The 17,196-nt window shown below is 52.5% G+C and overlaps 1 protein-coding gene and 1 long non-coding RNA gene across 4 annotated transcripts in view; both read right to left on the reverse strand.

Annotated features, from left to right (window-relative positions):
• Positions 1-9,322: 9,322 nt before the first annotated feature.
• Positions 9,323-11,076, reverse strand: LOC143925571 (uncharacterized). Its single transcript, XR_013262038.1, has 3 exons — positions 11,027-11,076; positions 9,583-9,627; positions 9,323-9,403 (listed from the first exon to the last, which is right to left on the reverse strand). It is a non-coding gene; the product is annotated as an uncharacterized LOC143925571 (long non-coding RNA).
• A 1,211-nt stretch (positions 11,077-12,287) lies between these two features.
• Positions 12,288-17,196, reverse strand: part of MARCO (macrophage receptor with collagenous structure) — a 70,827-nt gene continuing 65,918 nt past the window's right edge. For all 3 annotated transcript variants that reach the window (XM_077450050.1, XM_077450049.1, XM_077450048.1), the window contains exons 8-12: positions 16,089-16,133; positions 14,460-14,504; positions 13,052-13,150; positions 12,577-12,621; positions 12,288-12,387 (exon numbers count right to left, since the gene is read on the reverse strand). In XM_077450050.1, the coding sequence (XP_077306176.1) occupies positions 13,104-13,150; positions 14,460-14,504; positions 16,089-16,133 (137 nt within the window). In that variant the 3' untranslated portion in view covers positions 12,288-12,387; positions 12,577-12,621; positions 13,052-13,103. The remainder of the gene's footprint in view (positions 12,388-12,576; positions 12,622-13,051; positions 13,151-14,459; positions 14,505-16,088; positions 16,134-17,196) is intronic.

A 17,196-nucleotide genomic window follows, 5' to 3' on the forward strand; every position in this document is an offset into this window, starting at 1 on the left:
GAAGGTACTGGAGAGACAGATCTAAAAAAAAAACACAGATTTTTACATACTTTCAGTGGTTTTACTGAGGCTGGCAACCCTGATGGGGCCCCCTAGTGGCACAGGGCCCTCGGGCAGCACAACAGAATGCAGTTATGTGCAATTTACAGGTTGCAGAATGCAGATATGTGCAATTTACAGGTTGCAGAATGCAGATATGTGCAATTTACAGAATGCAGTTATGTGCGATTTACAGGTTGCAGAATGCAGAGCCCGGTGTATAATGTACAGCCTGGTATATGATGTGCAGGGTTCTGTGTATAATGTGCAGCCTGGTATATGATGTGGATTCTATAAGGGGTGTGGCTTATGAGAAGTGGGAGGGGCCAAACGTGGAGGGACAGGGTCTTGTGCCCCCCATCCTAAAACTTCACCAGCCCCCACTGGTCTTGTCCCAGCTCTGCTAGCTCAGCCAACCTTGTGAATTACCCCAATTTGCAGCCAACCAAGGACACCATTGAATGATTTTGGTTGTTCTTGTCAGCCAGTCAGCTCTTGTGGACAGTAGAGCAGGCCTCACCTCAGTTTCCTGTGGCCTTCGCATGCAGCTGTATCTGAGCCCAGGAATCTAGGTTACAGGGCATCACAGGTTGTTCTACCCAAACCAACACTATCATGGATGGTGGACTGAAACTTAATCTTCCCATCCTTCTGGTCTTCACGTAGGTAACCCGCTTTCCATCAAGAGTGATCACACACCTGGTCCACAGGTAAGATTCCGGGGCCACCAAGAGTGATCACACACCTGTCCACAAGTAAGCTTCTGGGGCCAAGAGTGATCACACACCTGTCCACAAGTAAGCTTCCGGGGCCACCAAGAGTGATCACACACCTGTCTGCAGGTAATCTTCCAGAGGCCAAAAGTGATCACACACCTGGTCCACAGGTAAGCTTCCGGGGCCACCAAGAATGATCACCCACCTGTCTGCAGGTAATCTTCCAGAGGCCAAAAGTGATCACACACCTGGTCCACAGGTAAGCTTCTGGGACTGAGTGATCACACACCTGGTCCACAGGTAAGCTTCTGGACCAAGAGTGATCACACACTTCGTCCACAGGTAAGCTTCCGGGGCCACCAAGAGTGATCACCCACCTGTCCACAGGTAAGCTTCCGGGGGCCAAGAGTGATCACACACCTGGTCCACAGGTAAGCTTCCGGGGCCAAAAGTGATCACACACCTGGTCCACAGCTAAACTTCCGGAGCCAACCAAGAGTGATCACACACCTGGTCTACAGGTAAGCTTCCTGGGCCAAGAGTGATCACACAACTGGTCCACAGGTAAGCTTCCAGGGCCACCAAGAGTGGTCACCCACCTGTCCACAGGTAAGCTTCCGGGGGACAAGAGTAATCGCACACCTGGTCCACAGGTAAGCTTCTGGGGCCACCAAGAGTGATCACACACCTGGTCCACAGGTAAGCTTCTGGGGCCAAAAGTGATCACACACCTGGTCCACAGGTAAGCTTCCATAGCCAACCAAGAGTGAGTGATCACACATCTGGTCCACAGGTAAGCTTCTGTGGCCACCAAGAGTCATCACACACCTGGTCCAGCTTCTGGGGCCAAGAGTGATCACACACCTGGTCCATGGGTAAGCTTCCGGGGCCAAAGTGATCACACACCTGGTCCACAGGTAAGCTTCCAGGGCCAAGAGTGATCACACATCTGGTCCACAGGTAAGCTTTCAGGGCCAGTTTTTCACCAGGAAAGTAAACTTCTGGCTCTACTCCCCAGGTATTGGCTGTATAGGACTCTTCACTCCATTAGATTATCATACAGTGGCTCTGGATGTGGACAAACTTTACTAATGTAATGAATAAAGTATAACAACTAATATCAGGAGTGCATAAGGGATGAATAGCATCAGGTAAGTGTCCTCTTTCATACACATTGCTGACTACTGCCCCCCCAGAGGTGAGGACAAGGGGAAGCACCAACCTCTGTGTTTCTGCAGCATGCTGTCTCAGCCTCTCCCATTGACAATCTATCCTAAATTCCCTCTTGGGTTAGGTGGAAGGAATGGTGGAGATAATTGGGAGGAGCTTCCAACAGCCCCTCCCCCGAAGAGCAAAGCACGAACACCCCTGGAAGCACCCCTTCTCTCTCAATCGGTCTCCTGGCAAAAAGGCCTCAAGCCTGAGCTCCACCCACCTAATAAATGGACACCCATGTGACATGAGGGCCAACCCTTAGGGGGACCTCTACCTACCTACAGACAGGTACTCACTACATATAAAGGGGGTACTCAGGCTGATCCCTGGGAAGATTTAATGAATATTCTTCATCAAAGGAAACACATCGCAGACAGTTTTAGGTTACAATCATTTTATTCTTCATCTATATCTCCCAGGTTTGATTTCTGTAGGTAACATTTCTCGATCGTCTGCAGAGAATGATTCTCCAAGAAGATCGTGCTGACCCGTATTTCCCATTGTTAAAGGGTTAGTTCACCGTTACCAAAAAACTTCATTGGCAGACAGTAGACAAAACAGGCAGTGCAGCTGGGAAAAGGCAGAAGTGCTCTCATCCCGTCCTGCCTTGTTGCTAGGACATTGCTAAGACACTCCCAGCTGTTACTATTCACTCCACAACCACAGGAGGGCGCTCCCAAATGCTGAGCTCAGAGCTACTGCATCAGGGGAGAGAAAACGCATAGGCAAGGTTTTAAATCAGATTAAGAGCGCCCCCCTGTGATGGTGGGCATGAACTGTAACAGCTGGGAGGGCTTTAGCAACATAGTATCAACAAGGCAGGATGTGATGATGTCATCTCTGGGAGTTTTTCGGTCAGGCTTTGGGAAGAATGTAAATGGCCTTCACCTATAGCAAGGGCATCATCCAACTTTGGTCAAAGCTGCAGGTTGTTTTTATCTACAGATCCCCACCCCCCCCCCCCTCCTTTCCTGTAGGGGCAGATTTTTGGTAAAGGTGAATTCTGCCTTAAAGTGCGGTCAGATATATTGCCCCATGTGCCCCATATTGCCCCAGCAGAGATTTAATTGGCTTGATAGGAGGCAGTGTGACTGACTACTCTTATTGTACCCTATAGTGGGGCTCTACGTACTCTAGAATTATCATTATAATCATTCTGGATTAATATGGAATGTTTCCCATAATGACTGGCCATCGCACACAATGCGGTTGTCTTGAAATTCCAGATGTCACTGTATTCCAGACGCACATTCCACTTCAGCTTGACTTTGACAGTTATAATTCTTCCAGACGAGGTTTCTGCAGAGCATTAGATGTGCCTCCTGTCCTGTACATTGCACATTCGTCAGCCAAGCCGAAACAAGCGTAAAAAATGCTGCGGAGAGACAAGCAACAAGTCAGTCAGGAGACACTAAATCCAGAGTCACGTGGGACCCTACAAGTGTCTGCATTGTCCACGGCAACCAACCAGAGCAGAGAGCACCCTTCCAATTGTTAAATGAGACATAAGTTTGCTACCTGTGCAGACAATTGATGAATGGACAGTGGTGAGTCTCCTATAGGGAGGAATGCACAACCAGGAGGAGGGCTGTACAGATCAGGGGGAGGGATGTACAATTAGGAGGAGGGCCGAACAGATCATGGGGAGGGATGTACAATTGGGAAGAGGGCTGAACAGATCACTGGGAGGGCCGAACACGTCAGGGGGACGGCTGAACAGATCAGGGGGATGGCTGTACAATCGGGAGGAGGGCTGAACAGATCAGGGGAGGGATGTACAATCAGGAGGAGGGCTGAACAGATCAGTGGGAGGGATGTACAATCAGGAGGAGGGCTGAACAGATCAGTGGGAGGGCTGAACAGATCAGGGGGAGGGCCGAACACGTCAGGGGGACGGCTGAACAGATCAGGGGGGAGGGCTGTACAATCGGGAGGAGGGCTGAACAGATCAGGGGAGGGCCGAACAGATCAGGGGGAGGGATGTACAATCAGGAGGAGGGGTGATCAGATCAGGGGGAGGGATGTACAATCAGGAGGAGGGCTGAACAGATCAGTGGGAGGGATGTACAATCAGGAGGAGGGCTGAACAGATCAGTGGGAGGGCTGAACAGATCAGAGGGAGGGCTGAACAGATCAGTGAGAGGGATGTACAATCAGGAGGAGGGCTGAACAGATCACGGGGAGGGCTTTACAATCGGGAGGAGGGCTGAACAGATCAGGGGGAGGGATGTACAATCAGAGGGAGGGGTGAACAATCAGAGGGAGGGGTAAACAGATCAGGGGGAGGGGTGAACAGATCAGGGGGAGGGCTGAACAATCAGGAGGAGGGCTGAACAGATCAGGGGGAGGGATGTACAATCAGGAGGAGGGATGAACAGAACAGGAGGAGAGATGTACAATCAGGAGGAGGGCTAAACAGATCAGGGGGAGGGGTGAACAGATCAGGGGGAGGGCTGAACAATCAGGAGGAGGGCTGAACAGATCAGGGGGAGGGATGTACAATCAGGAGGAGGGGTGATCAGATCAGGGGGAGAGATGTACAATCAGGAGGAGGGGTGAACAGAACAGGAGGAGAGATGTACAATCAGGAGGAGGGCTAAACAGATCAGGGGGAGGGAAGTACAATCAGGAAGAGGGGTGATCAGATCAGGGGGAGGGATGTACAATCACGAGGAGGGGTGAAAAGAACAGGAGGAGGGCTGAACAGATCAGGGGGAGGGGTGTACAATCAGGAGGAGGGGTGAACAGATCAGGGGGAGGAATTTGTAATCAGGAGGAGGGGTGAACGGATGGGAGGGAGGGATTTACAATAGGGAGGAGGGGTGAACAGATCAGTGGGAGGGATGTACAATCAGGAGGAGGGATGAACAGATCAGGGGAGGGATGTACAATCAGAAGGAGGGGTGAACGGATAGGAAGGAGGGATTTACAATTAGAGGGAGCGATGTACAATCAGGAGGAGGGATGAACAGATCAGGGGGAGGGATGTAAAATCAGGAGAAGGGGTGAACAGAACAGGAGGAGGGGTGAACAGATCAGGGGGAGGGGTGAACAGATCAGGGGGAGGGGTGTACAATCAGAAGGAGGGGTGAACAGATCAGGGGAAGGGATATACAATCAGGAAGAGGGGTGAACAGATCAGGGGGAGGAATTTGCAATCAGGAGGAGGGGTGAACGGATAGGAGAGAGGGATGTACAATCGGGAGGAGGGGTGAACAGATCAGGGGGAGGGGTGTACAATCAGGAGGAGGGGTGAACGGATAGGAGGGAGGGATTTACAATAGGGAGGAGGGGTGAACAGATCAGTGGGAGGGATGTACAATCAGGAGGAGGGATGAACAGATCAGGGGGAGGGATGTACAATCAGGAGGAGGGGTGAACGGATAGGAAGGAGGGATTTACAATTAGAGGGAGCGATGTACAATCAGGAGGAGGGATGAACAGATCAGGAGGAGGGATGAACAGATCAGGAGGAGGGATGAACAGATCAGGAGGAGGGATGAACAGATCAGGGGGAGGGATGTACAATTAGAGGGAGCGATGTACAATCAGGAGGAGGGCTGAACAGATCAGGAGGAGGAGTAAACATAACATACTATTACGGGAAGTGCTCACTCTCCGGGCCCGGGTGTAGCCCAGCATCCGACAGATCACCGTCCCATCATTAATGTCCCAGCCGATGCTGCAGATCGCCTTCCACTGTTCATTGTATTTGACTTCCACTCGGCCACTGCTCCCACCACCAGCGATCCTCACCAGATCTAGAAATTAGAATGACAGTTTTTATTATTCTCAGCAGGGCGGCGCTACAAAAAGGATACAGATCTGGGTGCAGAGCAGGTGTTGGACCCTCTGCACGCTTCTCTGCTGGGAAGGATATAAACCAAAGTGCAAAAACTTTGACTCATATTACAGCTTAACATTCCTCCATTGCGGTGGCTGCATTCATTTTCATTTTTTTGTAACTCCTAAATCTTCTACATTTTGACCTGGTGATCCTGCCAATAACACGTCCTGCCCCGGAGTGACAACGCTCACGCCATATTGTATGTATCTAAGGAGGCGTTGTCACACTTGGACATGACTACAGGACACCCCCCCCCCCCCCCTCATCTCCATCACAGAGGGGTAAAGTGATCTGTAGAGCAGAGAGAACTAGAAACAATGTAACTGATAAGAGTGCAGCACAGACAGGGAGTGCGGCAAGCTGGGAGCTCCCTGAATTTCTGGAAGGATTGGCAGATGATTTACAACTTATTGAACGATTATAACAGAACGATTTCAATGATAATCAACAGACCAAAAAAAGCGCTGTCTCCTCCAGGGTACACGCTGGGGGTATATATGGCCAGGGCCCCCCGGGGAGCTCTATGTGATGGGAGTCACTTTGGGTGGGGGGCTTGTGGAACTCAGCTTACCTTGGAGAGCTCTGGAAACTCTGTGTCCAGCTCCCCCGGCCCCTCCTATGTGTAAGTTACCCTGTGTCTATTAGGGGCGCAGGGTGACCAAGAACCCCACTATGATCTGCGCTAGTCAGACTCGCTGTATGTTGTATATAGGTATATATTGTGTGTTGTCTCATGCTGTGGGACTCTTTGCTGGGATCGTTTGGGGTGTGGCTGTGTCCCATTGTTCTGTTGTGTCTGTCAGCCTTAGAAGGATATTATGGGATGGATGTTTTATATTGGTGTTCCTGGCATGTAAACCGGGGGCAGAGAGGGGAGGGGGGAATTCCTCCAACAGCCCCCCCTGCTGATAAGGCGGTCTATTATTCAAATGCTGAATACCTTATTGCTGATTGGACAGTTTACCCTGCCCTGAATCCAAGGGAGGGTCATTGCCCCTGAGTGTTACCTCTCTGTACTGGTGTTTTCATCCTACATTGAGTTACGGCTAATGACTGGGTGCTCCGAGGGATCTTGGATCATGTGGTGCCAGACAGAGGGAACATCTACGGCGGGCGGACTCTTCCTGAGTGCGTTACACTCCGTATAACTTGTGGATGTGTCTAGGACAGGGAGGGGACATTCCGGTCAGGGGAGGTCAGTGGATGGTATATCAACAGATAGGAGACCTATCACTCTGCACCCCCCCCCCCCACACACACGGACATATATCAGATGACGTGTACTTACCTTCATATGGACGCACTGTGTGAAGATAAAAGAAAATCACATCATTAGGAATTGTTTTCAGAATATTACATTGAACGTTCACTGATGTCTGACACATCTGATTACAGGTCCTGCTGTCCATTCACTGTGTCCATTGGCTGGGATTCTGCCTCAGTGGTTCTAGATCATGTAGGTCAGGGTCTAGATCTTATCGGTCAGGGTCTAGATCATGTAGGTCAAGGTCTAGATCATGTAGGTCAAGGTCTAGATCATGTAGGTCAAGGTCTAGATCATATAGGTCAGGGTCAAGATCATATAGGTCAAGGTCTAGATCGTATAGGTCAAGGTCTAGATCTTATAGGTCAAGGTCTATATTTTATAGGTCAAGGTCTAGATCATATAGGCAGTGCCGGGACAAGGTCATCCAGCGCCCAGGGCAAAGACGCCAAACTGTGCCACCCTTTCCCTTAGGGTTAGGGTCAGGGTGCCCCCTACCCCTGCAATAAACCATTGCGCCAGGGGCAGCCGCCCCCTCCTGCCCACCCCTTGTCCTGGCCCTGCATATAGGTCAAGGTCTAGATCTTATAGTTCAGGGTCTAGATCATATAGGTCAAGGTCTAGATCATATAGGTCAGGTTCTAAATCATGTAGGTCAACGTCTAGATCTTACAGGTCAATATCTAGATCATATAGGTCAGGATTTAGCTCATGTAGGTCAACGTCTAAATCACATAGGTCAGGGTCTAGGTCATGTAATTCAAGGTCTAGATCTTATAGGTCAAGGTCTAGATCATATAGAACAAGGTCTAGATCATGTAGGTCAGGGTCTAAATAACATAGGTCAGGATCTAGATCATATAGGTCAAGGTCACAGGATATCACCGGTTCAGACTGGTGGTGGGGGTGTAATGGTGTGGGGGATGGGGTATCACCGGTTCAGGCTGGTGGTGGGGGTGTAATGGTGTGGGGGATGGGGTATCCCCGGTTCAGGCTGGTGGTGGGGGTGTAATGGTGTGGGCGATGGGGTATCACCGGTTCAGGCTGGTGGTGGGGGTGTAATGGTGTGGGGGATGGGGTATCACCGGTTCAGGCTGGTGGTGGGGGTGTAATGGTGTGGGGGATGGGGTATCACCGGTTCAGGCTGGTGGTGGGGGTGTAATGGTGTGGGGGATGGGATATCACCGGTTCAGGCTGGTGGTGGGGGTGTAATGGTGTGGGGGATGGGGTATCACCGGTTCAGGCTGGTGATGGGGGTGTAATGGTGTGGGGGATGGGATATCACCGGTTCAGGCTGGTGGTGGGGGTGTAATGGTGTGGGGGATGGGATATCACCGGTTCAGGCTGGTGGTGGGGGTGTAATGGTGTGGGGGATGGGGTATCACCGGTTCAGGCTGGTGGTGGGGGTGTAATGGTGTGGGGGATGGGGTATCACCGGTTCAGGCTGGTGGTGGGGGTGTAATGGTGTGGGGGATGGGATATCACCGGTTCAGGCTGGTGGTGGGGGTGTAATGGTGTGGGGGATGGGGTATCACCGGTTCAGGCTGGTGGTGGGGGTGTAATGGTGTGGGGGATGGGGTATCACCGGTTCAGGCTGGTGGTGGGGGTGTAATGGTGTGGGGGATGGGGTGACCCATCTTCTGATGGCTCCTTCCAGCAGGATAATGCACCATGTCACAAAGCTCCAATCATCTCACCACTGGACAATGAGGTCCCCGTCCTCCAATGGGCTCCACACTCCCCACATCTCATCCAATAGAGCACCTTTGGGATGTGGTGGAATGGGAGATTAGGCATTATGGATGTGCAGCCGACAAATCTGCAGCAACTGTGTGATGTTATCAGGTCACTATGGAGCAAAATCTCTGAGGAACTTTCCCAACACCTTGTTGTATCTCTTCCACCAAGAATGAAGGCCAAAGGGGGTCCAACCCGCTACTAGCAAGGGGCACCTAATAAAGTGTCCGGTGAGTGTGTATTCCAGGTTCTATACCTTATATCTCTGGTTCTAGATCATCTCCTGTATATCGGAGGTTTTATCCAGATCTTACTCTCGTGGTTCTGGGTGCATCTCTCCTCCTCAGTCTCGTCTCGCACATTCTAGGTCTGGTCACTCGGGTTCTAGGTTTGGCCGCTCGGGTTCTAGATATGGCCGCTCGGGTTCTAGGCCTGGCCGTTCGGGTTCTAGGCCTGGCCGTTCGGGTTCTAGGTCTGGTCGCTCGGGTTCTAGGTCGGTCTTACCTTCCTGGCCAGGCTCCCCCTTTGGCCCTGGAGGTCCTGGGGGTCCCATCTGCCCTCTACTCCCAGGATAACCGTGAGCTCCTGCAGAACAAATAAACCATTTTCAGACAATTTCTCCTCCATATGAGTGAATATAGTGGAGGGAGATTCTCCTCCCCCGATGGAAGCGCTCTGATCTCATCTTCTCTCAGTGTCTGAAGTCCATCTGAAATGAGAACTCTCTGTTCTACCCACATTCATGAACGAGGCCTTCATCTTACCTGCCCGTCCTTCTTCACCTTTCTGTCCCATACTCCCCTTCACTCCTGTAAGAGATACGAGATAATAAGTACCCCCAAATAGGAATGGTAGGGGGGCATCCCATACAGCAATGGTGGGCAGAAGTGTCCCGTTTAGGAAATATGGGGGAAGGGCATCACATATAGGAATGGTAGGGGGGCACCCCATACAGTCATGGTGGGCAGAAGTGGCCCGTTTAGGAAGGATGGGGGAGGGGCATCGCATATAGGAATGGTAGGGGGGCACCCCTTATAGAAATGGCGGGCAGAAGTGTCCTGTTTAGGAAGTATGGGGGAAGGGCATCGCATATAGGAATGGTAGGGGGGCACCCCTTATAGAAATGGTGGGCAGAAGTGTCCCGTTTAGGAAGGATGGGGGAGGGGCATCCCATATAGGAATGGTAGGGGGGCACTCCTTATAGAAATGGTGGAGAGAGCACCCCAAAAGTAATGCATGTGGAGGATAATCCCGTATAGTACTGGTGGGGCACATGTGTCTCATATTGGAATGGTGAGGAAGGGGTGCCCCATAGAGAACTGATCGAGGAGGGGCATCTCATAAAGAAATGGTGGGGGAACTCCATATAGAAAATGCATGGGGGGAGGGGCATCTCATATAGTACTGGAGAGGCAGGGGTGACCCATATATGGATGTTGGGTGAGGCGTACCCCACATAGAAATGGTGGGAACCCCCATACAGAAAGGGTGGAGGGAGCACCCTTTATAGTAATGCTTTATGGCATATGAGATTGGTATGGGGCACCCTATATAGGAATGGTGGGGGAGGGGTGCGCCATAGAGGACTTATGGAGGAGGGGCTTCTGATAAAGAAATGATGGGGACACCCCATATAAAAAATGTGAAGGGACCCGATGCATATAGTAATGTTTGGGGAGGGGCATCCCATATAGTAGTGGTGAGGAAGGGGTGCCCCATAGAGAACTGATTGAGGAGGGGCATCTGATAAAGAAATGGTGGGAGAACTCCATATTGAAAATTCATGGGGGGAGGGGCGTCTCATATAGTACTGGAGAGGCAGGGGTGACCCATATATGAATGTTGGGTGAGGCGTACCCCACATAGAAATGGTGGGAGACCCCATACACAAAGGATGGAGGTAGCGCCCTTTATAATACGTTTGGTGGCATGTGAGATTGGTATGGGGCACCATCTATAAAGATGGTAGAGCTGGGGTGTTCCATATAGAGATTGGGGGGGGGAGGGTTACCCCCAATAAGAATGATGAGAGGGGAATACTAAACTCAATGGTTCTTGTAGAACAAAAATGTGGAGGTGAGCTGTGGTAGTGGTGGAAATCAGGGTGGTAATCGGTGGGAGGGGGTACTAGTAGACCCCCGTGGCATAGAACTGTGTGCCATGAATAATACGAGCCCCAGACCTGACACTGGATAAAATGTGACGTACCTGGGTCACCTTTCTGTCCCTTCTCTCCTGGGGGTCCGGTAGAGCCTGTACAGGAGGAAACACAGTAGGGGGTCATCTCACATCACACAGCATTGGGTATTGGGTATTAAGTATTGGGGTCTCATTATGAGGGTTACATGGCAGTGCCCATCCTGAAAGTGCGAGTTGAGTGGAAGGAGCTGCCTACTACAATCATACGATCGGTCTCAGTCAGTGGCGTAACTAGAACCTTCAGGGCCCCGATGCAAGAAACCATGAAGGGCCCCCCTGAACCCCAGCCAGGGCCCTTCCCTCTGTGTCCGGCGGTGGAACTCCAGGGCGTGGTCACAGGTATGACCTTTGTGAGCCCTGTAGTTCCACCACTGGCATCAGTAGTTTTTTTTATTATTATTTTTTTTTAATTTTTAGGTGCCCCATTGGGGGACTGTGCCTAGGCAGGATGGGGTCCCCGTCCCCAGAAGAGATGAGGTCCTTTTCTCCAGGGCAGATGAAGTTACTGCCCCCAGGTGAGAAGGGGTCCCTGTCCCCAGGGGAGGTGGGGGTCCCTGTCCCCAGGTGAGAAGGGGTCCCTGTCCCCAGGGGGAGATGGAGGGGGTATGTAATGGTGTGTGGGGGATGGGGTCCTCTCACTCACCCATGCCTGGGCTCCATCCAGTGTGCTGGACGGGTGATCAGCACATGTCCCAGAAAGACCTTTCATCATCTGTGTATGACGGGGGAGGAGGAGGGGGGGGGTGGGACTCTGGCTGGGGAGAACAGACATCGGACTGAGCGGCAATGCATGGAGCAGGAGAGGGGTACTCTGAGGAGCCGGCCGAGGACACAGGGCACACGGGGAATGCACAACTAAAGAGCAGCCAGTGCGATAGTCGAGAATGGAGCTCTGCTAGTCACCCTCCACCTCCAGCCACCCGTGTGCATGGTGCACTGGTACCCCTAGCTGCCTATGCTGCTGCCAGCCATATGTAGAGGGGGCTGCATGGGCCCCCTGCATCACAGGGCCCGGTTGCGGTTGCAACTGCTTCACCCCCTATAGTTACGCCCCTGATCTCAGTGCTGTACATGAATCTCTCCATGCAGTAATATAGAAGGAGCCGGTCATGTGAGATAGAAGCGGGAAGCACCATTGCTGAGGTCAGAGGTCACATGACTGTTCCTTCACAGGTACACCACAACAGGTATGGTAACTAAAGACCGGACCCAAACCCAATACACCCCCCCCCCCACCAATCTGATTGGGCCCCTCGTTCGGATCCCCTCACCTGGAATGCCTCTTGTCCCGATGTCCCCTTTGCTTCCTTTCTCGCCCAGCAGGCCCTGTACACCAGGGGGGCCACGAGCGCCAGCAGCCCCCATGTCACCTATGGATGACAACATGACTTTGGTTTACATATTGCTGATTGCTTTAGGTTGTATGAAATATGAATGGAATGGGACCCCGGGATCCCCAACAAGGAACCCGAGGGGGCCCCCAGTGGGACATAGGGCCATTTCCAGCACTCACCATCTATCACACAAGACAATGGAAGATATAAAAAAAACGATTTCACCTTTTCGTCCATCTTGTCCCGGCTCTCCCGGTTCACCTTTCACCCCTGTGAGAGAAGTGGGTGTCATGATATAAGACGCAACACTCATATAATCAGGTACAAGAAGAGTCGAATCATCTGATACTGGTCCCCCCCATCCTAATCCTCACCCCAATCTGAAAAATCCTATTCCCCTCTGTAGGGGGCCACAGACATCACAACCGGTGCCCAATGCCAATAGGCCTCCAACCATGGAATGTGTATGGACACCACCACCCCTTCTATGTCTCCAAACAATGTAAGAGACATTGCCCCCCCCCCACACCCCCAGCCCAGTGGTGAAGCCCCCAGTCCTTGTCGGGAAGGGGAGAGGATCGGATTCCAGCTGATTGCCTGGAGTTTTGTTTTGGCTTCTTCTGGATGAACATAACTGAAGTGTAAAATATTGGATTGTGTTGGACGGGTGATCTTCATGCCTCCTCTCATCATGTCTCACCATCCTTCCCGTTGGCTCCTGCTGGCCCTGGAGGTCCCTGGGGCCCCGGTGGTCATTCACTTCCACTGAATCCACTTTCTCCCTTTTGCCCAGGGAATCCTGCAATCAGAATAAAGAACCAATTACATTTCAGATTTTCATGTCTTGTCAGGTTTCAAGCCCAACTTCCACTTCAAGGGGCTCATTAACCCCATCAGTAGAGCATGGCCAACACTATACCAATATAAAGACTTTGACTTCCACGGGCCGATTTACATCGACGAGCAACAATGGAATACAAAGTCATTTGTCTCCTGCTCTGCAAAAAAAATGCACAAACATGCAAGGTGTGGCCCTCATACAGGGAGGACGGTCTCACCTGACCCTCATACAGGGTGGACTGTCTCACCTGGCCCTCATACAGGGAGGACGGTCTCACCTGGCCCTCATACAGGGAGGACGGTCTCACCTGGCCCTCATACAGGGAGGACGGTCTCACCTGGCCCTCATACAGGGAGGACGGTCTCACCTGGCCCTCATACAGGGAGGACGGTCTCACCTGGCCCTCATACAGGGAGGACGGTCTCACCTGGCCCTCATACAGGGAGGACGGTCTCACCTGGCCCTCATACAGGGAGGACGGTCTCACCTGGCCCTCATACAGGGAGGACGGTCTCACCTGACCCTCATACAGGGAGGACGGTCTCACCTGGCCCTCATACAGGGAGGACGGTCTCACCTGGCCCTCATACAGGGAGGACGGTCTCACCTGGCCCTCATACAGGGTGGACTGTCTCACCTGACCCTCATACAGGGAGGACTGTCTCACCTGACCCTCATACAGGGAGGACGGTCTCACCTGACCCTCATACAGGGAGGACTGTCTCACCTGACCCTCATACAGGGAGGACGGTCTCACCTGACCCTCATACAGGGAGGACTGTCTCACCTGACCCTCATACAGGGAGGACGGTCTCACCTGGCCCTCATACAGGGAGGACGGTCTCACCTGGCCCTCATACAGGGAGGACGGTCTCACCTGGCCCTCATACAGGGTGGACTGTCTCACCTGGCCCTCATACAGGGAGGACGGTCTCACCTGGCCCTCATACAGGGAGGACGGTCTCACCTGGCCCTCATACAGGGAGGACTGTCTCACCTGGCCCTCATACAGGGAGGACGGTCTCACCTGGCCCTCATACAGGGAGGACGGTCTCACCTGGCCCTCATACAGGGAGGACGGTCTCACCTGGCCCTCATACAGGGAGGACGGTCTCACCTGGCCCTCATACAGGGAGGACGGTCTCACCTGGCCCTCATACAGGGAGGACGGTCTCACCTGACCCTCATACAGGGAGGACGGTCTCACCTGACCCTCATACAGGGAGGACGGTCTCATATGGCCCTCATACCAGGTGGAATGTCTCACCTATTATTCCTTTGTAGCCTTTCTCACCAGCTTCTCCTTTCATTCCTAGAAGAGAGTTCTCTGTTAGGGGATGGGGGATGGTGTAGAGATAACATAGTATATTTTGGTGAGAGGTATACAACGTGTGTATATTCTACTCTATCCATCCCATCCAACATCATATTAAAACTGAGGGCTCCTTTCACATGGGGGATTCTGCATCCACTCCTCCTCCTCTCATCCCCCGAACACCCATTGGTCCCTCCTCTATATCTTACCCCAGCACATCCATTGGTCCCTCCTCTTTATCCCACCCCAGCACATCCATTGGTCCCTCCTCTTTATCCCACCCCAGCACATCCATTGGTCCCTCCTCTATATCCCACCCCAGCACATCCATTGGTCCCTCCTCTTTATCCCACCCTAGCACACCCATTGGTCCCTCCTCTATATCTTACCCCAGCACATCCATTGGTCCCTCCTCTATATCTTACCCCAGCACATCCATTGGTCCCTCCTCTATATCCCACCCCAGCACATCCATTGGTCCCTCCTCTATATCCTACCCCAGCACATCCATTGGTCCCTCCTCTATATCCTACCCCAGCACATCCATTGGTCCCTCCTCTATATCCTACCCCAGCACATCCATTGGTCCCTCCTCTATATCCCACCCCAGCACATCCATTGGTCCCTCCTCTATATCCCACCCCAGCACATCCATTGGTCCCTCCTCTATATCCTACCCCAGCACATCCATTGGTCCCTCCTCTATATCCCACCCAGCACATCCATTGGTCCCTCCTCTATATCCCACCCCAGCACATCCATTGGTCCCTCCTCTATATTCTACCCCAGCACATCCATTGGTCCCCCCTCTATATCCCACCCCAGCACATCCATTGGTCCCTCCTCTATATCCCACCCCAGCACATCCATTGGTCCCTCCTCTATATCCCACCCCAGCACATCCATTGGTCCCTCCTCTTTATCCCACCCTAGCACATCCATTGGTCCCTCCTCTATATCCCACCCCAGCACATCCATTGGTCCCTCCTCTATATCCCGCCCCAGCACATCCATTGGTCCCTCCTCTTTATCCCACCCTAGCACATCCATTGGTCCCTCCTCTATATCCCACCCCAGCACATCCATTGGTCTCTCCTCTATATCCCACCCAAGCACATCCATTGGTCCCTCCTCTATATCCCACCCTAGCACATCCATTGGTCCCTCCTCTATATCCCACCCCAGCACATCCATTGGTCTCTCCTCTATATCCCACCCCAGCACATCCATTGGTCCCTCCTCTATATCCCACCCCAGCACATTCATTGGTCCCTCCTCTATATCCCACCCCAGCACATCCATTGGTCCCTCCTCTATATCCCACCCCAGCATTCCCATCCCAGTGAGTATACTCCCACCCCCGCCTGCTCTCCTCCTCATCGGTCACTTCTCTCCCAGCTCTCCTTTACACCCTCAGTGAGCATACTCCCATCCCCCGCCTGCTCTCCTCCTCAGTGGTCACTCCTCTCCCATATATATGTGCAGTAACTGGTAATCGATAGCAGAGAATGGCCCCGTTTGTTATCTCAGTGTAGAGTAGTATACACTGTCAGTACACAGCGCTGTGATTGGCTGGGGTACCTGGGTCCCCTCTGTCTCCCTTGTTTCCCGGCACTCCGGCAGGCCCTATACAGGAAGAAGAACAGGTGACAATGAGCACAGAGTATTCACATTCCGCTAAAAACAGGGGTCTTTTCACAAATACATGCGTCAGCTGCAGACCACGGCAAGGCCCCCCGTATCCTGCTCCCCCCCCCCCCCCGAACGCTGACCTGGAAGAGTCCCCACCATGGAGCACATGTATTCCGATGACTGGAGGGAGCCCAACACTCCTTAAGGAACACACTGAACACCCGGCACCCAGTCCGGGTCTGCAGGATACGGGGGGCCTTGCCGCGGCCTGCAGCTTACCCGTGTATTTGTAAATACGTGTTTCTAACACATCCTGTCAGACAGGTTCGATCGGTTGGTCGCAGGCTGGTTGGTAAGTTGAGCTTGGAAATTCTTTGATTTTGTTTGCCATGCGTTGGCCCTTCCGGTGCTCCTTGCTGTGGGGGCAGTGAACTTTTTTTGTATATACATTCCACTCCCCTCTACACATTGAGATGAGTCCATCTACCCAGCCCATGGCCGCCATCATGGCACTGGTGATGCAGGGGTGGATCCAGGGGGGCAACGGGGCAATTGCCCCCCCAAAAAAATAGAAGCACTGTCTGCCCTGACTGACATGACATGTCTCCCATTCTTTGTCGCTGCCGAGTCTCTCTCACATCAGCCGATCAGCGGCGCAGATAGAGAGACTCGACTAATACCAGGAGGAGGAGGAACAGGTAGGTGGAGCCTCTTCCCTGCACTCGTTGCTAACGCCTGGGCCGCCTGGCGTCTAGCAACGAGTGACGTCAGTGAGTCACGTCGGACTCCAGTCTCAGAGCCGATGTGACAGGAGCTGGAGCCTCAAATAGGGTAACAGTTGTTGCTGCAGTTTAGAATTTAGACAGACTGTTAAAATGTCCAGCGTCCACTGTAAGTGGCAGAGCGCCAGTATTCTTCCTTCTCCGCCCCCAACTTGTGGCAAGTGACAATCTGCAAAGTGTGGCAGGTGACGTGGCAAGTGACAATTCACAACATGTGGCAGATGACGTGGCAGGTGGACAATCTGCAACGTGTGGCAAGGGACAATCCGCAATGT

This window comes from Lithobates pipiens, unplaced genomic scaffold, assembly GCF_037356315.1.
Source record: "Lithobates pipiens isolate NorthernLeopardFrog02 unplaced genomic scaffold, aLitPip1_a1.2 Scaffold_22, whole genome shotgun sequence".
Classification (NCBI taxonomy): Eukaryota; Metazoa; Chordata; class Amphibia; order Anura; family Ranidae; genus Lithobates; species Lithobates pipiens.